Genomic DNA, 22,696 nt, shown 5'->3' on the forward strand with positions numbered 1-22,696 from the left:
AGACACAGTTGATTTTTTTTAAAGATAGATCTCTACTCCAGCATCTCTGACCTGACCTCAATGAGGAATAGGAGGCCGTCAGCTGATATAGTCCCATGTGACGCCTTCAGTGGAAAATCACAGAGAAGGTAATGGCAACGATCTACACTAGAACATGGATAATACAGTGTCATCAACACCCGTACATTACTATTCTTGCCCAATTTATTTGTTTGTATTCACGCCTATAATTCCTATTTTTCAGTTATTCCCCAGATGTATTCACTCCTGTAGGCGTATTACATCACTTACACCAGACTCCTTGAATGGTATGTTTGCCAATACACACCCCACAGTGATTTAGTGGGAGGAACATCCAGAAATACTTTTTAATGAGCAAGTTTTGAAATTAGAAATTGTTTTCTTTTGTATGATAATTGTATTTTTTTGTAGCATTAATAAACGTAGTAAAGAGTCCTTATTCACCTGCTTACAGCACCAACTAATGAGTGAGCTTTAGAGCTTCAAGGATTGCAAATGGGACGCTGAGCTGACGTCATCAGCATGCGCCTATTGAGAGTCGACACGAGGATGTGACTACCGCTGATCATTTTTATTTTCATTTCGATCTAAACTAGTGACTTAGTTGTATAATAATTGGTCGATGACGTAAGAATTAGCAAAAATGTCTGAGTTTTCCGCCCTAGGGCTGTCAAATTGGTTGATACAACAATGTACACAATTGGGGATCAGTAAACCAACACCCGTCCAGGAGAACTGTGTGCCACCAATTTTGGAAGGTAAGACTATTAGCCAGGTAGCTAATCTTTTTTATAAACTTTATTCAAACAAAATGCCATATTTTGACCTAACAGCCTCTTGAAATAATGTTTAGCTGATTATTCAGTAGATAACGAACATATTTGTGGATTCTCATGGTTTTCCTCTAGGTCGGGATGTGATGGGCTGTGCAAAAACTGGCAGTGGAAAGACTGCCGCGTTTGTTTTACCAGTGCTCCAGAAGTTATCTGAGGATCCCTTTGGGATATTCTGTCTCGTGCTCACGCCAACCAGGTTAGTGGATCTCTGGCTTGTTAGATTAGTTGTATAATCAGCCAAATAAGACTAGCTTTGTGTATTTAAATCAAGCTATATGTGACTAGCTTTAAGTATTTACGATTAAAAGAGTTTTTAATCCGTTTTTTTTGCAGAGAGTTGGCGTACCAGATTGCTGAGCAGTTCAGAGTCTTTGGCAAACCGCTGGGCTTGAGGGATTGTATTATTGTTGGTGGAATGGGTAAAGCCTTATATAAGATTTTATGAAAAGAGGATGATACCTCAATAGCGACCTTAAGCCTTGACTGTCAAACCGCTGTTTGAAACTTCCATGTTATTTTGCCAACAGACATGATCACTCAAGCCTTGGAGTTGTCAAATAAGCCTCACATTGTTGTAGCCACACCAGGACGGCTGGCAGACCATATACGAAGCTCCAACACCTTTAGCATGAAGAATATCAGGTTTCTGGTGAGTCTGAGACGGCTAAACAATCCATGTTGGTTTGACTGAGGTGTACAGACAGAAACACTTCTATGAACATTTGAGACATTACTGTCAGAAAAGTTATCATGTTGTTTTGATACACCACTCAATTGTTTCAATATAAACAATTGGGGGACCTCAATTAACTACTGGTGTAGTTACCATGATCCCCAACTGGTCCTGACAGTGTTTCCTTGTGACAGATCATGGATGAAGCGGATCGCCTGCTGGAGCAGGGCTGCACAGACTTCACCAAGGACCTGGAGGTGATTCTGGGGGCTGTGCCAGCCAAACGCCAGACTCTCCTCTTCAGTGCCACCCTCACAGACACTCTGCAGGAGCTCAAAAGCATCGCCATGAACGAACCCTTCTTCTGGGAAAGCAAATCTGAGTAAGTATATTATTGAACTAATCTCTGCTAATGACTCGTAGAAAATAACTCCTATGATCATATAGAATTTATTTTAATAAGTAAACCTTTGATTCAAGAGTCACAGAACGCACTCATATAGTGTTTAGGAATAAAGGGATACATCTAGTTTGTTTTTCTTTTAGGACACGCACGGTCGAAGAGTTGGATCAGAGATACATTCTAACCCCAGAGAAAGTGAAAGACGCCTACCTGGTGCACCTGATCCAGAAGTTTCAAGACGAGCATGATGATTGGTCCATCATGATCTTCACCAGCACCTGCAAGTAAGAGCTTCTTGGGCCACAGCCGCCACACACTGTTTTAGTCTGTCCTGAAATGACAAACGTGCTAAAGATTAAATGTTCATAAACAGCCTTTTGTTCAAATGACAGATTTGCTCTGTGATCTATTTATTTAGTATATTCGATTTATTATTGCTATCTGCATATTTAGGAAGTTTCACTTATTCAAGCTCAACATAGATGTAAATTATGTTCTGTGTACTTATGTCATGTTATGCCAGGTGCTTGCGTTGTCTTGTCTTAAGAATTTCAGCGCCCAGTCTGACCTTGTGTTGTTCTGTGGACCTGACAAATAAAACTTGAACTTGATCTGTCCTTAGAAATTGTCAAATACTTACTATGATGCTCCGCGAGTTCAACTTCCCCACCATTTCCTTACATTCTATGATGAAGCAGGTAAGTGAGAGTCTATTAGAAAAATACCAGATACATTTGATAGGGCAATCATTAACAGAAAAAACTTCATATCATATGTTTGGTGAAAATGAATGTGCAAAAATATTCTCGTAAACCTTATGCATATTTGTATACAGTGTAGATGGATAATAGATTTTCTAAATGTATTTAACAAGTTGTGCTTATTCTTTTCAAAGAAACAACGTTTTACCAACCTAGCAAAGTTCAAGTCCAGTGTCTACAAAATCCTCATAGCAACAGATGTGGCAGCCAGGTAAGATTGCATGAAAATATGTCCAAAACCTGACCAGCCTTCTCTTTGTAATACATTGACTTTTGGAAACTATTTTTTCAATTTCAAAAACAATTAGGGGTCTGGATATTCCAACAGTCCAGGTCGTCATCAACCATAACACTCCAGGTCTGCCAAAAATCTACATCCACAGAGTTGGAAGAACAGCCAGAGCAGGTAACAGAGCTCTGTGGTTACTGCATTTTTACATGTCGACTACCCATTTGATTAAACAACTTCCTGTTTCCTCTGCAGGAAGAAATGGTGTCTCGATTACTCTGGTGACTCAGTACGACATCCACCTGGTCCAGTCTATTGAGGAACAGATTCGTAAGGCTGTTTCTATCCATCTATAGACTATTATGAACCATGTAATAATATGTAACCACAGCAACCATATCTGTCAACAGCCGTGAAGTCGTGAACCTTAAAATGAAGGCTTCGGTCTTAAGTTACGTCAATCATCTAAGCTTTGTAATTAAATGGAAAGGTTAGCGTTTGTGATTGCCATCAACGGTATTAAAAAATCAGTCACACAAAGCATGTTAAGCAACTGTAGGCAACTATACACATTTCATGAGTTCTACTTTTGTTGGTTTAGAGACTAAGCTGAGTGAGTATTCAGTTGAAGAGAAAGATGTGCTGAAGATCCTCACCCAAGTCAACGTGACAAGAAGAGAGTGTGAAATCGTAAGGCCCATCAGAAAATACATTCATATCAATGTCAACATCAGTGTGTGGCTTCATATGTAATCAAGTGCTGTTTCTCTTTTCTGTGTTTGTGTAGAGACTTGAGTCTACAGATTTCGATGAGAAGAAGGAGATCAACAAAAGGAAACAGATGATCCTGGAAGGGAAAGTACGTTTCCTGTTAAACATTGCAGCTTCCAATGATTTATCCAGTGTTTTGATATGGATTAGACAAGATTTTAGGCTTTTCAGGAAAGTATGACGCATTCACAATGATCTGTACAACCCAATTCTCTCTTCAAATCTGTTAACTTTCATTCCTGTTTATCAGGATCCAGACTTGGAGGCAAAAAGAAAGGCGGAACTGGACAAGATCCGTAGTGAAAAAAGAAAGTTTAAGGAGCGGATTCAAGAAACGATTCAGAAGAAACAACAGGGAATGTTGAAAAAGAAACAGATGAAGAGTAAACATATCCAAAAGAAAAAGGCTGCAAAGCCCACATAACACCTAGTTGTAAATGATTGTGTGTATATTTTTGTATATTTGATCATACATTTTTTCCACCTATGTTGCCATGGTTTATTCTGGTATTTCTCTTTTAGGCTTGTGTAGTTTCAATAAATCACAATACATGGGCAAATTGGTGACAATCAAACTTTATTGATGCGTTCAGTTTTACAAGAATTTAATCCCAATGTGAATCGTCTTGATTAGTCTTTACTGCAAGTAAGATCAAATCATGTACCCTTATCAGAAACGTGTCCAATTAATCTAGGGTTTGCACTCTAACTCTGAGGGCTGTAAGGTGGACACCAATGGTAGCCTCCCTAAAACTGGCAAAACATTTCATTTCTTGCCTGCATTTCAAACCTTTCATTTAGTTCTGTGTTGGGCAACTACAGCTCATTCTGGCAAAGAAAACATGGATCTCTTTTGGTCCAGAGGAAAACAGTTGTACTATCTGTAGGATGGTTTTCAAATGAGTGATGGGTACTATAGGCCTGAAATGGAAAATGAGTTAATTGCACAAAAGAACATGAACACGGAAATCACAATCTTGCAATGTACTACTTCTAAACACACTGTTCAACCATATTTAGCTAGTATGTGACAGCATGATTGTCAAACAATGTGTGTTTTGGATTCACAGAAATTAAAATCAAGCTAGCGGCCTTTTTATGTGGAAGTAAACGGAAGGAAGCAGGTGGTAAAATGAGTACATTCTCATGGTGTTCCGCACACAACATTCTAAAAACTGATACACAAGACTAAACCCTCAAATCCGAAACATCCACAGTTGAAGGAGTATCTGGAACAAAAAGTAAACCATAACTTCTACCTCATCCCCTTCATCACTGAATAAGCTACTCAAAACAAAATACAACAGTAAAAACTACAAAAAGGGGACTACAATCTACCCAGCTCACAACATGGCACACAGAAGCTAATAGTTCCACTGGGCAAAATGGAATGAGCTCAAGGTTGACGTTAAACATAATTCACAAAAAGGGAGGGTGGGGTGTGTTCAGAAAGCCATACCGATACGATGGAAAACATCTATGAGGGATCAACTATAGGGAAGGCGACATTGTCTTTAAAAACACAAAATAAAAAGTACACAAAGCAAAGCACTTCAACCAACCAGGATTCATACCAACTCAGAGAAGGAAGGTGGCTTCCCTCCGTGCGTCCCTACAGAGACCACAACACCACGGCCTGTTCATCTCTGGGGTCTATGGAGCTTGTTTTTGTATTCCTCGTGTGGTAATATTGGTTATGAGGTTAACATATGCTGGCATAGGTTTTTCCTTACATTCGTGTGTTTGCTGCTTTTTACACCTGAAGATAAGCTAGTTCTTATAGGCACCGGTTCAGATACTCACTCTTATTGTGAGAATGACGTAAGAAATCCTTTTTCAATAAACGTATGGAATCAGCACCAGTCCAATGTTATTTGAAATGGCTCATATGGATGTGAGATACCTCTACAAGTACATTTTATGTAGCCTCCATACAAAAACACCGAACCGTGAGTGACAGTTGATGACTCCTGATTAAATCATCTCTTCTAGAGGTTAAGGGGCTCATGCAGTACTGGCTATATTAGTCTGACCACATCCTTCAGCCACCTTCCTTTTCAACCTGTTTGGTATTTGTATGCGCCTACCTCTTACAATTAACCACAATCACAAAAGCATGTGTAGCCTTATACAGGTTCTATTATCTGCCTTTCACATCTTTTTCTTTACTGGGGCTTGATTCATACAGACAGACAGTATTTCCCCATGGGAGGCCCTCACAGCCCCCAAATAAAGACCTTCTTCAAAGCAGTTGCTAAGCATACAAAGCATAAAAATAAAATAAAAACATCAAAAATGTCCCCGCCCAATATTACAACAGGCCTTGTTTTTATCTTATATTCTATGCTGGTCATTGTTGATAGTTAGAATTTTTTTTAGGTTTTTTTGCTTTTGTGCTTTGCAATAAGAAAGGTACTTCAAAAAACGAAAAAGAAAAAAATATATATCAGTCTCACGATTATGGATCTCTCTAATCCACAACTCACATCTTGAGAAACTTTCGTCTGAAATCCCCATGCCACTCCACCATAGACTTGTAGTCAACCACCTTTTTTTTGTTTTAAAGACCTGTTGAAAAAGCCAATGGTTCCCAAGGCAATCAAAGGCATTTAAATTCAAAGTTCTTTAATATCAGACTTTAAGCGCAGAAACCGTGTCAACTCAGAAGCTGAACGATGACGAGAGGCCTCGACTGCTCCTACGGAGGCTGCGGAGGCCCACTGATGAGATCCCGGGTCCAGGAGAACACAGCCACCACTCTGCTTTCACTTCTATCGAATGCTAAATGAGTCTGGACTTCAAACAGGCTGGACAACCAATCAACTTTGAGGTGAGGATTACCTGCGTTGCCTACTTGTCAGCGATCCACACCCCCTCCCCGGTTTCATCCCCCTCTCCTCCTTTCAAGAGCGGGACACTCACCAAATTGCTTGAGAACTTAGCCCTTCCCCAGTTATCCCCGAGCAGACCATTCCCCTCAGAGGTGCGAGAGTGGAGACGGGAGTGATGGTGTGTGGAGGGGGGGGGTGGGGGGTGGGGTGGTGGGCCACTTTCGTTGGGAGATGTGCCTCGTTTCGTTTCCCTGCGCGAGACCTCACCAGGTCTTCTTCGTCTTCCCCCTGCGGCAGCTTGAGCTCCTGCCTTCGTCCGTTTCCTGCCCTCATCCACGTCCCCCGTGTTCCAGCGGTGGTCGCTTGCTCCCCGCTCGTCCTCGCTCTTCCTGCCCGTCTGTTTTCGTTCTCTGACGCCTCTTCTCTCTCTCTCGCTCGTGATTGGTCGATTTCTCTCTCCTGTTGCTTTCACACGGTGGTGCTTCAGTTGTAGCAGAGGAAAACAGGTATCCATTTTTTGTTTTTATCATTACCCAGATTAAAATGCTGACGAACTAAGCTCTGCTGAAGCCTAGCTCCCCTCTTCCAACAACCTACGGGAAAAGAACAAACAAGATGTTTACGATACAGTTCGCCAACGCAAAGTCTTCCGGCCAGAAAGATGAAAACAAAAACCAGTGCGCTTACACTCTAGTACTGTGACAGTCCAGTCACCCCACCATGTTGGTATGCACGCTCGCCCTGGTAAGTAGAGTCTTGGGACAAAGCCACGTCAATCTGGGATTTGAATTCATCGCCTAAGTAGCTGTCCTGTAAAATAAGAAATTAAAATAACATTAAGTCTATGATAAGACACAAGTGCTATAGTATCTCACCACTGACCCCTGCCGAAAAATATCATCCATACAATCATCATCTCTCCTTGGTAATGTTTCAGACACTTTAATCCCAAACAACCACATTGGCCAAGGCCTTACATTCAGTCATTTAGCAGACGCTCTTATCCAGAGAGACTTACAGTAAGTACAGGGACATTCCCCCGAGGCAAGTAGGGTGAAGTGCCTTGCCCAAGGACACAACGTCATTTTGCATAGCCGGGAATCGAACCAGCAACCTTCTGATTACTAGCCCCAATTCCCTAACCGCTCAGCCTCCCGACTTGCTAGCAGTGAGGTGAAAGCGTGTGCGGTGTGGTTACCTGGGACAGCTCAGGCTGGGAGAGGCCGGGCTGGCTCATCTGCGAGGGCTGGCTCATGGATATGTAGCCCTGTGTGAGGGGCCCCTGGGAGAAGGGCTGGGAAGACCCATCCTGGCTGGCCTGGCTGTTGGGCCCGTTGCCCTGCCCGGTGCCATGGTTACCCATGCCACGGTTCCTCTGGCGCCCGCCACGTCCGACCTTGCCCTTCAGAGCCCCGCGACCTGGAAAATACAGGGAAGACCAAATCAGAGTGTCAGGTAGAAACACTCGCCTTGTAGAACGATCTGCTGAGTTATGTTGGAATTGAAAGCAACAACAACTTTTCCTGGAAAACCGTTTTCCCTCACCTGCTGCAGGACCATTGGTCTGGCCCAAATATCCTGGTGGAGGCATGGGGGGCATGACCAAGTTGAAGGGGATAGGGAGGTTCATAGCTCCCATGTGCCCTGGCCCAGCTCCGATCATGCCTATCTGGTCATGGGTCTGGAAGTACATGTTGGATGGACCCCGCGCTGGAAAAGCAAACGCCACAGGATCGTATTACACACACACGACACCTGACGTCTCAGTTGGGTTAGTTAAATCACCTCAGAGTGAAGATTGACTAATTGTCACAAGCGTTTGTAAACCTTTGTCCAAACATATTTGACAAAAAGGGGGGGAAAAAACGGTTCCAAATTGTGAAAGTGAAAGACTGAACAGAGAGGCGACTGGGCTGACCTGCGCTGCTGCGGTCGTAGGCCGACCCTGGGATGAGGGCCTCGCGGGCGTCGTACATGGCAGTGCTCATGAAACGCCCTCCCTGGGGAGCAACACATATCTGCTAGCCACACATATGTCACACTCGTCATTATTACATTGCTGTAGGAATATATCAAGGGGGTGGGGGGGGTTATACATACAGGGTTGATGGTGTTGACCAGCTTGCGGGGCTTGCTGAACTGCATGAGGCTCTCCCTCAGGTTGTTGAGGGGTCCTTCCACCAGCACCTTCTGCTCCTTGTAGTAGTTCAGCAGGTGGTTCCACAGGGGCTGCTTGGACAGGGCCTTGGGGTTCCCCACGATGATCACACCATACCTGGATACAACACACACACAGTCAACAAACCAGTCGATAAGGCAACATATCGGGGGATAGGGATGGTGTTTTTCTCAAATTCGTTTTTCTGGGAGTTTTTCCTTGTCTTTCTTGAGGGTTTAGGTTGGCTAAGGTGGAGTTCTATGGGTGTATGTGAAGCCCTCTGAGACAATGTTTGTAAAAAGAGATATACAAATACATTTGATTTGTTTATGGAAATTCACTACAATGTCTAGCAAATCCTCTAGTTTTAGTCTGCATGAAAGTACTTTGTTCTCATGGTTTATTCACTACAATCACAAGCCTCTTTAATGACAGAACTCATACAGATTGTGAATAACCAGGAAAAGCTCCATGTGGTTACCTTGCTCGAGTGAGAGCCACGTTCAGTCGGCGCGGATCGTTGAGGAAACCGATTCCCTGGTGTTCATTGGCTCGGACACAAGACAGGATGATGAAATCTTTCTCTCTGCCTTGGAAGGCATCAACGCTGGCAATCTCAACCTCCTGTAATAGAGAACACAACACAGACATTACGATTGTTGCACCGTGCCTGGTTGCTGAGATTACTTTGCACTGTGCCTCGGTAAATAAACAACTCTTCCTCTGACCATCGAAATACTCTTAGTTCTATGCACTTTTAACCCTTCATTTTCTCCTCCACATGTCACTTTGGATAAAAGCTTCACCTGAATAAATAAAAAGTCATTTAAATAGGTGGTTGACACATCGATACTGTTTATCATATCACCACTGACCTCTGATTCAAACGGATCTTAATAACTTTCACAACACACACACACACAGTTAAAGCTGTACCTGGTAGAGTTTGGTGTGGAGAGAGCCGCTGAACTGCATGTACTGGACCAGGTAGGACCGCTGCCCCTCGTACGGGGTGATGATGCCTATCTGGTCGGGCTTGGCTCCCGCCTTCAGCAGCCTGGTGGTGATCTTCTCCACATTGGCTGCCTCAGTCCTGCACGGTGAGGGCAAAATTCCCCATGAGTTAAATCAATAATATATTAATTCAATGTTGTGTTTTGTAGAAGAAAAAAACAACAGAACGATCGACGTGCCTGTTCAGGTAAGAAGTTCCAGAGCTGGCAATTTCCTCCTGGCCTTGGGTCACATAGAAGTACATGGGCTTGTCTGGTTGCGGCCACTGGAAGTCAAAACCTTTCTTGATACGGTCCGCTGCAGAGGAGAAACAGTGGAAGTTTAGGTATTGACTTCCTCTATCCTGGACAAGAACCACTGCTTGTAAAAATAAAAATCCAATACAGGTCTGGTACAAAGAAAACAACATGGTGACAAATGAAATGCCTTTTAAACTACACATATCCGTTTCAGCTGAAACAAGTTTGTTTGGTTTTGCTGAGCATCCTTTACATTATAATTTATAACAAACGTATAATAATACGTTTGTAGAGGACCTAGACATTTAATAGATGCTATGCTCAACGTTTCAAAGCAAACTCCCTGAACGTGGATTCAACTCCATCGTAGCCTCAGCTAAATAGATTTTCTAAAAAGGAGTGGGACCTTCCCCATTGCTCACCAGCAGTGACTCCGTTCTGCAGGGAGCCCTCGTAGAAGATGTTGGAGGGGAACGCGCTGAGCGCCGGGTGCATGCGGTACTGCACCTGCAGACGGATGGGCCTGATGCCCAGAACCACCAGACGCTCAAACAGGGACTGGGACAGGCCTGCTTTGGCCGCCTTCTTACACATGACCACCGGGCCCAGCTGGCAGTGGTCTCCCACAAGAATGAGCTAAGGACGGGAGGGGGGAGAGATTTAAATTCAACTGTTTTGGTAAGAATGAAAACTACTTCAACAACTACGCAGAGAAGGTTCTCTGGCGTCCATCACAGACTTTCTGACACAGAGAAAATGTTTTGTGGCTTGTGTCTAGAGCAGGCGCGCATCAGTGTTGTGGTGTACCTGTTTGGCCCCCAGCACCACAGGGACCATGCACTCGGGCTCCGTGGCCTGTGTGCTCTCGTCGATCAGGATGGAGCGGAACTGCATCTTGGCCAGGCGGGGGTCCCCGGCGCCCACACAGGTGCAGCAGATCACATCAGCATTCTGTGGAGACAGGAAGGATGGTGGAGTGAGGGGGGGTTAGAACCTTGTGGTGAGTAAAAAAACCTGGACACAGCACACCTCCAGTGAAAACGTTTTGTATTTCCTATCCACCCATGTGTACAGCATGTTTTTCTTTTTCTAAGATATGTACATTTTCCATTTTTCATTCTTTATTGGACAGTTTGTAAGGCCAGTGTAACAGGAAAAGGCAGGGAGAGAGAGGGGAAGACATACAGCAAAGGGCCAAGGACAGATTCAAACCAGGCCCCCTACGGTTAGTCCTCAGCCTACACCGTACCCCTACTTCCAGTCTTTTAAACCACTTATAACCTTTACTAAAAAAAACTAACAACAACCACAGCTACACAGGACGACACAGATGGTTACAAAGATCACTGCCAACTGGCAACGTGGGGGGAAGAGACAATGACTAATCCGTCCTCACCATGAGCAGCTCCCGCTCCGCAGTGCGCTTCAGGGCCCGGTAGCGCTTCTCGTCTGCGGATGACAGCTCTCCGGTCTCATCCTTCAGCTGCTGGAGCTTCTGCAGCTCTGGCATACTGCGGTGGGCAGCAGGCACAAAGCACGGTGGGTTTAGTACACATAATCACATTTGAGAAAAAAAGTTCAATCAGGTTGTGCAAATGACGATGGCCTTTTTTTTCTCTTTCTAGTCTACAGTTAATATGCAGAGACAGAGATATTGGAAATGTGGGTGAGTCAAACACTTGACTCAATTACCTCAATAAAAGCTTCCCGCTTAAGACTCAAATGGAAAGATAAAGACAACTAACTGCCGTAATAAGGCCTGCGTTTCGCACCTGTCCATGTTGCTGATCTGGTTGTGGAGGGCCAGGAAGGAGACGGGTGAGTCGATGGCCTCCCTGCTCTTGGCACAGAGCCGCACCACCTTCAGGCCCGTCTGGTGGATCTTCTCAGTCAGCTGGTCCACGGCGATGTTGCTGGGAGCGCACACCAGCACCGGCCTGCACCACAGCACCCAATCAAATGGCATTCATTTGTACGGCGCTTTTCTTTTCTATGTCTTTCTATCTTAGCAATGCCGCAGAAGGTTAAACCAACTCAAACCCTCAAGGAAGACAAGGATAAACTCCCAGGAAAACCCATTAAAATGGAAAAAAACAAACAAACTAATCAGAGTGTTATGACTTCATTACATAGTATTGAAAACAACAAATCTGTCTCCCCAACTTCTTTATTAAGAAAAGTATAAATAATCAGCTGCATCCTCGGCTATAAAAAATTAATAAGGCAGGCATACATTACGAGAAGAACAACAAACTAATAAATCATGATAGCCTGTCAAGAAGGTGCTTATTGGATTACTGGTCTTAGGTCTTACCCGTTGCCCTGCCTGGCGAGGTGGTACACTATGGTGGCAGAGGTGACAGTCTTCCCTGTGCCCGGGGGCCCCTGGATGAGGCTCAAGGGCCTCTGCAGCACAGTCTTCACTGCATACACCTGTAACAAAACACATGTCAACCTAAGCTCTAGCCACGGCACGTAGGAAAACAACCAGATAGCAGTCAAACCTCACACCAAGCCCATCTTTAGCCACTGAAAAAGACAAATTTCTTGCTATTTTTTTGTGATTTGTCACCGTTCTCATGTATTAAAAATGGAGGTGTTAAGCGCCAACGTAGTGTTCAGTGGGACTGACCTGGGAGTGGTTGAGGTCAGGCAGACCTTGGGCAGTGAAGCGCTTGGGCAGCTGACACTTGATGATGACGTCCTCCACCTCGTGGCCCAGCAGCTTGTGGTAGATGTAGCCTGAGACGGATGTCTCGTCCACGGCAAACGTCTTCAGGGCGCTCTGCATCCTGGAAGAACGCAGAAGACAATTCCACCGTTTGGGAGACTCTTTCAAAAGCAAACGATCGATTTAAGCCAATATTTACTCGTTATGTTTTCTCAGGGGATTAAGTTCAGAGCGCATTTGCATACCTGTCAAAGGAAGTGGACTTCCAGACGAAATCCACCTGGAAATTATGGGGTATCTCCACCGGGGCTCCGACGCTGCTGCGCAACTCAATAGCAATCTCATCTCCATAGTCTTTCACAAAGGGTGCTAAGGAAATCAGTACAGCAAAATAGCCTTTCCTCTTTGTGGAATTAGAGTAGAAACAGCACAGTGTGGCTAATAGTAGTGAAGGCAGAAAAAGGAGCAAAGTTTCTGGAAGGTGTCCCTTTATCAGTGTGTTATAACCTGTAATGAAAACTGGTGGACTGAATGTTTTGGCTACGTCCAAGTTAAGGGGCCTAGAACCTTCTCATCTTCCTAGTTAAATATGGAATTCTGGCCATTTTAATTAGCAAGTTCTCACTTTAGGATTTAAGAGGTGGCCTTCATCCCCACCCGGCATGTTCGTCACCATCAAAATGTGCATGTTTCTGTGGCGTGTATTTCAACTGGACAACATAAAGGACCCCCATGAGGCTACTCTCAAACAGTGTTATAAACTACAACCCTGACTTGGCACCGGGTGTGTGGGCGAGATGGTCCCTTCTCCCTAAACCGTGCCCACACTGAGAGGGTGGCACAAGAAAAAGGAAAAGAGAAGTGGAAACATGCAAGCACAAATCATAGTGAAGAGCCGAGCTCTTCAAAATGAGTCCTTGCAGAAAGAAAAAGGATACTGTCAGGGACTTTGATCACGTGGCCGATGCCTTTCCACAGTGGGGCCAGGTCTCCTTTGTAGCGCAGACAAATCTCATCTCCCTGCATCAGGCGCATATCTGGAGGGGACAAACCCACCGCGAGCAAAGACAAGTTAGGAAACCCTCCGCTCCAGCGCCAAATTAGAGAAAGCGATAACAGAAAAAGGAATAAGGGTTTGGAATGAGGTGATAATATACAATACCGGTATGTGACAACACCACCACAAACAAACACTAACACACCACCAGGGGATGCAGGTATGGGATGCGTGCGATGTTGGGGTTCTATGTCAAGACCAGTGGTACCAGTGGTTCTAAGTCAGAACCACTGGTACACAGATAGTAAGCTGAAAGAATTACCACCTGAGTCCGTCTTGGGCAGTGTGAAATAAGCAATCCGCTTTTTATTCAGTCCCAGGTCCCACCTGACTGTTATATTGTCTTGGGTCTGTGGATCAGAACAAAGGGAAAGAAAATAGGACGAATTAGTCAGACTGCAGTAAGCTAATAACACAAGGCAAAACAACCCCTGCTGTGTTCAAACAGATTCAATTTCATGAAACATGCACTGTCCCTTGAACGATGTGCTTAATTTGGATTAATTGCATAGTATTCCACTTTTTAAAATAAAATCTGCTTGCTATAAAAAATTTAAAAAGCCAACAAAAGGCCCCCATGAACTCCCAGATCCTCCACTAAACTGAAACGGGATCAAAAGTAAACAACTTCCAAACCGAAAAGAGTGCATCTGAAGGCAACGTACCTGGGACTCTTTAAGCTTTTTGTCGTAGTCGGCCTCCAGTTTGACGAGGGGCCCGAAGATGTTCTGGTACTGGTAGGCGTCCTCGTAGCGCAGCAACACGTGCTGGGGCTCCTCGTCCACCCCGGGCTTCTCCAGGTCCTCCAGGGTGGCTGTGGGGTTGTCCTGAGGGAGACGCAGGGTTTAGATGGCTGAGTGTCTGACGCCTTTATCCAAAGCGATGTAAAGTGTGGGGATTCGAACCTATGACCTCTCGATCTGAACACAAATGCTCTACCGCTGACCTTTAAAATCACACAGCGTGCCTCATCTATTTTGGGGTTCTGAAGCCTACCTTCCAGAGCTCTTCCAGCTTGTTGATCTGCTGGGCAGTGATCTGGCGAGCCCTCAGCTGTTCCTGCTCAGAGGGGATCTTTACCAGCCAGGATAGGAAGCACCGGTCCTGGATGAGTGGCTGCCACTGGGAGCTGTCCCAGTTGATGTCCTTCAGACTGCTCTGGCTGGCACATGGCTGCCTGTTGTGGGGGACAAGGATGATCAGAGAAAAAAGGGAATTAGTAAGAGGGGTGTCCCATGGGAGATAACAACTTGATAGGACTAATTAATTATGTAGTAAACACTAAAAACAAAAACAGTGGCACATTTTTCCCTTCATCTACCCACATATGCATTATTATTATTATCGGGGTTTTCCGCAGCACTTTTCAGTTAAGGCGGCCGCCTAAGCAACACACGCCTGCCGCCTCAACTACGTCGTAAAATATTTCAATGAAATAAAAACTTTTTTTATTTAAAAAAAAAAAAAGCGATATCCACTGTGTTCCTCTGTCCTGTTTTCTCCCTTTCATTCCGAACCGTGACCAACGCCAGTCTCCCTTCTCTGCAGAACGCATTAGTCTATCGCACAAACAAACCCCGGTCTGACGGCAAACCCCACCCTACCACCTTAACTGACACATTTTCTGCGGGAAACCCTAATTATCATTAATAATTGTGTCACGGCCCACATTTACCTGCACAGCAGCACGACCACAGAGTCCGCCTTGGCTGGGATGAAGCCCAGGAGGAAGACATTGCGACAGCCACAGTTGTAGCACTCCAGCACCGTCTCGCCCAGCGGCCCGTCTTTGTGCAGCGTCACCTCTTTGCACTTCGCCCTCACCAGGTGGTTCACGATGTGGCTGAATCAAAAACATGACCAATCAAACCACCTTTCGCGCGTGACAGGGTGAACGCACGTACGCATGATCACAAGTGGATTTGGGTACGGTACCTGCCAGATGTATTGCCACGTCCATTGCAGAACCATTTCTTGCTCGTGTTGCAGTACACCACACATGCAGGATCATGAATACCACAGTAACTATAATATAATGCAAAATATTAACATTAGTTACATATTATGATCAGTGATAAAACAACCATGAACACCTTTAGCATTTTCCACATTTACCAAAGCATAGCTCAATACAAACATCCTTTACGTTTACATTTATTGTTAAAACCTATGTAACATCCATGTAACTATGCCAGTTTGTCAAGCACCTCAGCTGGAAAACATATGCCCATAATAATAGTTGGCCTAGCCAAGGGATTAAAAATGGTTTTGCCTTACCTGCACGCGTGCAATGGGAGGTCTTTGGTGTAGTAGGTATCTTCTTCGTCCTCTTCAAAGTTCAGCTCAGCAAGGAGTTGGCTTGCCTTGGCAACAGAGTCATCCACACCTCCATTGTGAAGACCATCATCAGGACCATTCACCTGTGCCGATATAATTACAGGGAAATTGTTTTAGACAGAGCAACAAAGATAAACTATGACTGCACTGTCAAGACATCAAACACTGGATGGGAACAACACTGCTGAAACTCTTAACTCTTACTAACTCGGATTACATTTCTTTAAAAAATAAATGAACACTTTACAATGGATCGTAGCCAATGTTGGTTTAAATTGATAGCTCAACATTTAAAATAAGTCAACCTTAAAATTACCCAACTTGCTAATTAAAGTTAGCCATCTCTGTTGTTAGCAACATTGACTGCGGTACAGCTAGCTAATGTTAGCAGACTTACGCTAGCACTTATCATGCTAGCTTGTCGCTACGTGTTGATTTTCTTAAGGCGGGTGGCAAGCAAGCTAGTACTAGCATGGCTAGCTAACGTGTAGCTAACATTAGCTGGCCTCCATACCCGTTTCCCTGTGGCAGGCAAGCTAGCCAGCAACATTATAATTACCTGATTGTCCAACTGGCTTTGGGTTTGTCCTTGAGTTTGCGTCTGACTTGGTAGGGTGAAATCGGTAAATTCGTATTCCGAGCCCTGGGTATCTGCTCCAAGCAGCTCCGCTTCCTCGGTGTCCAGGAAGGTGAGGGTTTGAGAGCTCGGCCCGTACGCCTCCACACTCATTTCGACACAAGTTGCACTGTCTAAACGAAATCCGGAACAATAATAACGATTAACAAGAATCTCAATTAAATGTTTATCAATTCGGATATTTGCATTCGCAGTTCTAAGCTGGATTTAAACCCAAACAAGTTCTGAACCACACGAGAAATTAAAGCGAATATACAGCTCGAGAGCCTCAATTCCAAAAGCAAATTGTGACGAACTTCCTAGCGCCGCACAACATGAGTACGAAGAACACACCGATTGTAATATGACGCATACACAGATTTGTGTGCCTGGTCCCTCCAGTCGTTATGTAGTTGTTTTTCGTCATGCAAATACTGTATCAACCTCATCCGCAATGAAATTTTATTCTGTTTACATAAACAACATATACAATCACTTCAAAAAAATACTAGCAGAACGTGAAGGTAGACATCAAACTAGTAAACCAAGACACTGCCTGAAGATTGATCTGGTTAGCAAGATTTTTTCATATCAAGTAAAACAATTATAAACTCATAAAAAAAGAGGAAGAAAGGCCATGTTTATATGAAAACATGGTATAAGGACATCAATAATGCACAAAGGACCATTTAGGTGGTGGTACACATTTTGGCCTGATGTTGTAGCCTCACTTTTATTGAAAAACGGACCTTTTGGTAACTGTGTGGATTTTACAATAACAACATATTTCAACAAGGTCAAGGCACAGGTCAGATGTCAAGTGTAAATTAAAACATACACTGAAGAAACATCATGGGTTAAGGCTTTTATGTCTGTTAGTTGAGAGTAAGGTCAGTTTAAGAGCATGCCATTTCATATATTCAGCAAAACCTGCAAGCTTTCCTTGAATGACATTCCCTGATGACCATGTACAATTTTCCTAACAAAAAACAGAATCTCAATATCTCCTCATTTCATTCAACGGTATAAAACAAAACATGAACTGTGAGTAATTTGATCCTGGTAGGCAATTGGAGTTAAGTTTTAAAACAATACAGCAACAACAAACACAAACGTATACTACAATGCTCAGAATCGGCAATAAGAATTTGGATGCACACAGTTAATTCCTTATAGGGATATGCAGTTTAGTCAAGCTTTTCTAAACAAATAAGGACAGACTCGATGATTGATGCTGTTATCTACCACTAACTGTAGCATTTCACAGAGGTGCCTTTTCAACACATGAAATGTATCCTTCTTTCCACCTTTGATTATGATTTGACACAAGTAAATAGGTGAAATCATGTACATCTGTTCTCAATCCTGGCATCTCATCACTAATTTTCAGAGATGGGAAAAAGGAATCAATTGAAACTCAAAGACGGGAAACAATAATCTGTGGATTCAAATAATTAACCTTTTCAGACATGTGCTAGTCAAAGAGAGATCAGACCAACAATAACAACTAACAACTAAAACAACTGTAAAACAAGTACATTTTCAAAAACCTTTACAGGAAGTTGTGTCAATCCAGTTGATAAAATAAAATTGAAAGTGCCTCACAGCGTCCAAGTCCCAATTCTTATATTCCAAACGTGATAAAATTAAGTGTTTAGAATTGGTAACTGCAATGGACTGATTCGGTAAAGTGGGCAAATCAAAGCTATTTATTTATAAACCATAATACAGTATATATTTTCAAATATAATCTCATAGGTGCAGATGTCTGGGTGTGTTACATCTAGTCAGAATTGGGAAAAAGCATTTGACAATATGACTAAGAACCAACCCGTTCCCTGATATAAATAACCTTATTAAAGGAAGACAACTTCTTATAAAGAAAAACGACTCAGAAGCAAGTCACCAATATAAAACTGCAAGATTTTGCAAAGTACTTAAAAAAAAGAATATAAGAACAGCAACTCTAACAATGTTGAGAAGAAACTATGCCAATGGTATATGCAATTTGCAGCTCAAAGATAAAATATTTTATAAAACATCTAGGCCTCAAAGCCTCAAGACAGCACCATTTCATCACTTCAATATACAGTAAAACCTAAACAAATCATCTCTGTGATTCTTACTGTGCTACTTCTTGTGCTACTTGAATGTGGCTCACAAGTTCAATATGTTCAATGAAATGTGTGACAAAACATCTGAAATACATGGGATTCAATGAGCCATGATAGTTAGAATCAAGACAAAGTGAATTGATAAATGAATAACCAAGTACTGCCCATCTCATTTGACAGTTATCAAACAACCTGGGGGCCAAATTCATTTTCAAATGTTACCTCTATAAGAGAATAGAGTATAAGAACATAGGTATTGCAGTAATCCTAAAACTAGATTACAATAAAAGTTACATTAGAGACTACATCAGTAAGTTTGTATATGCATGAGAGTTAATGGATAAATGTGATTGAAGAAGAAGCTGAGCATTAACAGTGGTCAAATAACTAAAGAAACCGCATGTATATTGGGTTTCCTGTAATTCAAGTGAAACATGCTAGTACACAAAGGTAAAAGGGCAGTGTTTCAGAACAATTTCTCAAATCTAGATAAGATGGGATGTAAGTCAAAACTGAGCACTTAACTACACTCAACCCAATTCGCTTGACCCTTCCCAATCATTAGCCGCTGTGTGAAAAACACTGAACAAAACAAAAGTACAGAGTTAAACACTTGTGGAAATTACTGACAAGGATACAATAAAGAAAAACATAGTTTGGCTTCTTGTGGGTAAGTGCAATTAGTCTTGTATGTTAGTGGGGTAGAGGCTTGGCGGGCTTCAGTGGGTCACTTTATGTACATGCTGGCAGTGGATCTTCCCCTCAGCTTGGTCCAGCAGGTCCAGCATTTCTTGAACAATAGCTTGCAGGGCCCGGCCCAGGACTTCCCCACTGTAGGGATTCCCTATAGGGGGGACATGGATGAACGCAGATCGTCCACGGCTCAGGTATAAAGAAGTGTAGTAGGTGAAGTCACAAAGGTATCTGTTAAGGAGAGATAGAGACGAGAAGGCGTTGAGAGATTCTCGAAAATATGACTTTCTGTACTGAACCGTATGTACTGTACTACAGTATACTTCCAAATTAAAATACCCTGTTCTTATGTATATATATATATATATACATAATATATATATATATATATGTTTATATGTTTGACAGGTTTGTAATTACTTTAATGATACAATACTATACTCTCATGACCACATCCTAATTATTGTGGCCATTAGCTGTGGTAATCATTAGAAGAACTGACTAGTCACAATATTGTAATAAATGTCACGGCTTTTACATTTTATCACAAGCACAACTAAACAAGTAGATATTTACCTTCCAGCATCTTTGGAGACAGACACGGCCACCCCTAAGCCTGTGGCTGCCACTCTCTTGCAGACAGATTCCATATCAATAACAGAGTCAATGCAATCAGGACCTCCCACAACACAACACTGTGAATCTGGACAGAAGCTGCTGTTGTCCAAGCCTTTGTAGCCATGGTTACGACCGCTTTTCTCCAGCGTAACTGTCGTTGCCATTGCGGACACTCCGACATGAACAACTAACTGTTTCCAAGGAGAACAATAGAACATGGTATTCAATTCACTAACTGCTGCAGGACAAACTGCATATAACATGACATGACTCTAAAGTAGCCCAGGAAGAGGTGAAATTAGATGATCTTATCTTACTTGTGGATGATACTTTTTCCATAGTGAAGGTATCAAACTCTGAACGGTCTGATACTCCACAGGTACTTCACATACATGCAGTATGTCATTGCCCAAGCCCAGCTTCTTCAGTTCCTTTAAATAAAAATAACAATAAAAAAAAGGTAACTAATACTGGAGGATAAGTTTGTCTTTGGTACGTGATAAGTGGATTGAAATCACTACACATGATTTAAGTAACCTAACATTTTCTTGGACCTAATCAGATTTGCAAGCTGATCTCTTTTTGACAGGAAAACGGAAACAGTCAAGCCAACAAATCCAAATTCAAAAGGGAATGATTATTTTGAGGAAGATAAATCAGTATGACTTTAACAGACGGCTTCCCAATCCTCTACAAAGGGCAACTGGCCAGACCCCTATTAATATTGAAAAGAGGGTTGTTTGACCACGTCCCTGACCCTGCCACAAAGGACCCTATTGTTTGCTTTTAATATCCTTATCAAGTCCGTCTAGACACCCTGACAACTATTGTCCCTCTCCAATATGCCCATGCAGAATCTTAACACTACTTCTGCCACACTCAGCCTTGTTACGTATCTCTCCTTTAGCAGGGTGGCTTAGAGAGAGACACATGACCATGACTTATCACCTACGCAATGCAAGGGTAAGGCAATCTCTTTTCTATTGTCAATTATGTAAACGTTGATCTTAGAAAGAGAATTTTGTGTTTTTTCACCAACTGTACCTAAAAGTAACTTTGGAAAGTTAAACACATAGGGGACAGGCAATTTTTTGAAATTTGAACAATTTTTATCACCTGCTGTGTGGATGGCTTCATGTTATATGTACATACAATACATTTAACTAACATATAATACATAAACATACGATATACAAGTCTTCTGACAATGGTGTCTGAAATGCAAACAGCACTTGACTGACATAAAAGACAGGTTGATGAAGATGACATTATGTTAAAATAAAAGCTTTTTTAATACGCAGGGGTTTTCATACCTGCACTGCAACCCAACTGGCATTGATTGAGTGCTCTCCAAATGGCCCAAACCCTGAAAAATATGAAAGTTATAAATAAATAAAAATTGAGTACAGAACCTTCAATTGCTTGCTTTTTATTCCATAAATATGTGCCACAATACAATGTATGCTTATTTAAACATATGGGTTTTCTTTAAACATATTACACATATTAAGTGAATAATACATATTAGGTTATTTATTTTTTTGTCAGGATATGTATTTAGGGCCCCGCGATTGGTTTCCCCCCCCCCCCCCCCCCCCTCCAACAAAATTGTAAAAAAAACAACAACGCCAATTACTAGGGCCCCATACACAAATTTTATTTAGGGCCCCCAAAACCCAAGGGCTGGCCCTGGTGGTAGTTAATATACAGTACATGTTACGGACGAATAAAGGTTTGCTTCCCTGTGTAAAGAGTGGGCTACCGACATGTTCCCTTGGGGACCCTGGGAAGTGTCTTACGAAAGGGGGGATTGAGGTCGGCAGCTGCAAGCCAGTTCTCTATTGTGAAGGCCCCTATTCCCAGGCAATCTACACATCTTTTATCCACTGACCACACTCCTCAACAGGCCTTTGTGTCTGGGGGACAAGTGAACGAGCTAGCTAACCAGTAACCAGCTGTGTCTTTATTGTAGTTAATAGACAGTGAACTTGGTCATGAAATACACTGAAGTTGGACAAATAGTTTAAGAATACATTAAAACGTTAATTAAGTGGACAATATTCAAGTACTGAGATGTGTGTGGCACTAGAAATCAAGTAAAGGCATTAATTCGTCAAAATACATGTCACTGCCGGCTAATGTGCACGTCAAGGGTTATCTAAGCGATCTTAGTTGAACACTGTTACTGTCATGCGCATATTTGTAAGCCAACGTACGGTTCCACGTAGACCATACCAGCAGCCAGAGGAATGAGATCGAAACAAAAATATCTACATTGACAGACACTATATTAGCAATTCGTGTAACTAGCTTTGCATGTAAATATCCTCTGCAGTTTCACGTAACTTTTCTACACACTTCAGAGCGGCTTTGTTCACAGCCGAAATGTAGTTACTCCAGCAATAGTTCAACATAACATTTACTAACCTGTTACAACAACAGTCCGCGAACTATTGTCCATCTTCTCACTAGCTGAAGAAAGAGGACGAGCAAGTAATTTTTTGTAAGAAAGATTTCGTTTGTGTAGGGCTGGGTCTAGGCTGTTTTCACAGCTGATTGTGGTCTCGTCCAGTCCACACCACTTCTGTGTTAACACCAAACCTTTATGTCTTTCCTCTTTGGGACAAGAGTCGGATGTCCCGCCCATCACCTAC

The 22,696-nt window shown here is 42.8% G+C and overlaps 3 protein-coding genes and 1 long non-coding RNA gene across 7 annotated transcripts; 1 reads left to right on the forward strand and 3 right to left on the reverse strand.

Annotated features, from left to right (window-relative positions):
• The first annotated feature begins 485 nt into the window (after window positions 1-485).
• On the forward strand, window positions 486-5,990 carry ddx49 (DEAD (Asp-Glu-Ala-Asp) box polypeptide 49). Its single transcript, XM_047050267.1, has 13 exons — window positions 486-779; window positions 930-1,053; window positions 1,191-1,276; window positions 1,385-1,506; window positions 1,725-1,912; window positions 2,077-2,217; window positions 2,556-2,631; window positions 2,829-2,905; window positions 3,003-3,100; window positions 3,179-3,253; window positions 3,525-3,613; window positions 3,711-3,782; window positions 3,945-5,990. Exons 1-13 carry the CDS (start codon window positions 665-667, stop codon window positions 4,116-4,118), a joined length of 1,437 nt encoding a protein of 478 aa, XP_046906223.1. The 5' UTR covers window positions 486-664; the 3' UTR covers window positions 4,119-5,990.
• Window positions 2,181-2,928, reverse strand: LOC124487890. The gene is made up of 3 exons (XR_006958564.1): window positions 2,847-2,928; window positions 2,574-2,617; window positions 2,181-2,264 (listed from the first exon to the last, which is right to left on the reverse strand). It is a non-coding gene; the product is annotated as an uncharacterized LOC124487890 (long non-coding RNA).
• A 1,055-nt stretch (window positions 5,991-7,045) lies between the features above and the next one.
• On the reverse strand, window positions 7,046-16,942 carry upf1 (UPF1 RNA helicase and ATPase). 4 transcript variants are annotated; one of them, XM_047050266.1, is made up of 24 exons: window positions 16,561-16,942; window positions 15,942-16,084; window positions 15,600-15,689; window positions 15,340-15,507; window positions 14,661-14,841; window positions 14,330-14,491; window positions 13,927-14,014; window positions 13,546-13,644; window positions 12,853-12,961; window positions 12,569-12,728; window positions 12,251-12,369; window positions 11,709-11,873; window positions 11,333-11,447; window positions 10,744-10,887; window positions 10,359-10,572; window positions 9,877-9,994; window positions 9,620-9,776; window positions 9,165-9,307; window positions 8,626-8,800; window positions 8,444-8,525; window positions 8,071-8,235; window positions 7,724-7,944; window positions 7,213-7,335; window positions 7,046-7,118 (listed from the first exon to the last, which is right to left on the reverse strand). In XM_047050266.1, the coding sequence occupies exons 1-23, from the start codon at window positions 16,729-16,731 to the stop codon at window positions 7,216-7,218; spliced, it is 3,309 nt and encodes a 1,102-aa protein (XP_046906222.1). In that variant the 5' UTR covers window positions 16,732-16,942; the 3' UTR covers window positions 7,046-7,118; window positions 7,213-7,215. The 4 variants fall into 4 exon arrangements, with proteins under 4 accessions (XP_046906222.1, XP_046906220.1, XP_046906221.1 ...); XM_047050264.1 differs by having other exon boundaries at window positions 8,444-8,543; XM_047050265.1 differs by having other exon boundaries at window positions 12,853-12,976.
• Window positions 16,943-17,311: 369 nt separating this feature from the next.
• pgpep1 (pyroglutamyl-peptidase I) lies at window positions 17,312-22,670 on the reverse strand. The gene is made up of 5 exons (XM_047050336.1): window positions 22,470-22,670; window positions 21,356-21,408; window positions 20,360-20,473; window positions 20,001-20,233; window positions 17,312-19,655 (listed from the first exon to the last, which is right to left on the reverse strand). Exons 1-5 carry the CDS (start codon window positions 22,501-22,503, stop codon window positions 19,451-19,453), a joined length of 639 nt encoding a protein of 212 aa, XP_046906292.1. The 5' UTR covers window positions 22,504-22,670; the 3' UTR covers window positions 17,312-19,450.
• Window positions 22,671-22,696: the final 26 nt, after the last annotated feature.

The sequence above is a fragment of the Hypomesus transpacificus genome, unplaced genomic scaffold, assembly GCF_021917145.1.
Source record: "Hypomesus transpacificus isolate Combined female unplaced genomic scaffold, fHypTra1 scaffold_107, whole genome shotgun sequence".
NCBI classification, from domain to species: Eukaryota; Metazoa; Chordata; class Actinopteri; order Osmeriformes; family Osmeridae; genus Hypomesus; species Hypomesus transpacificus.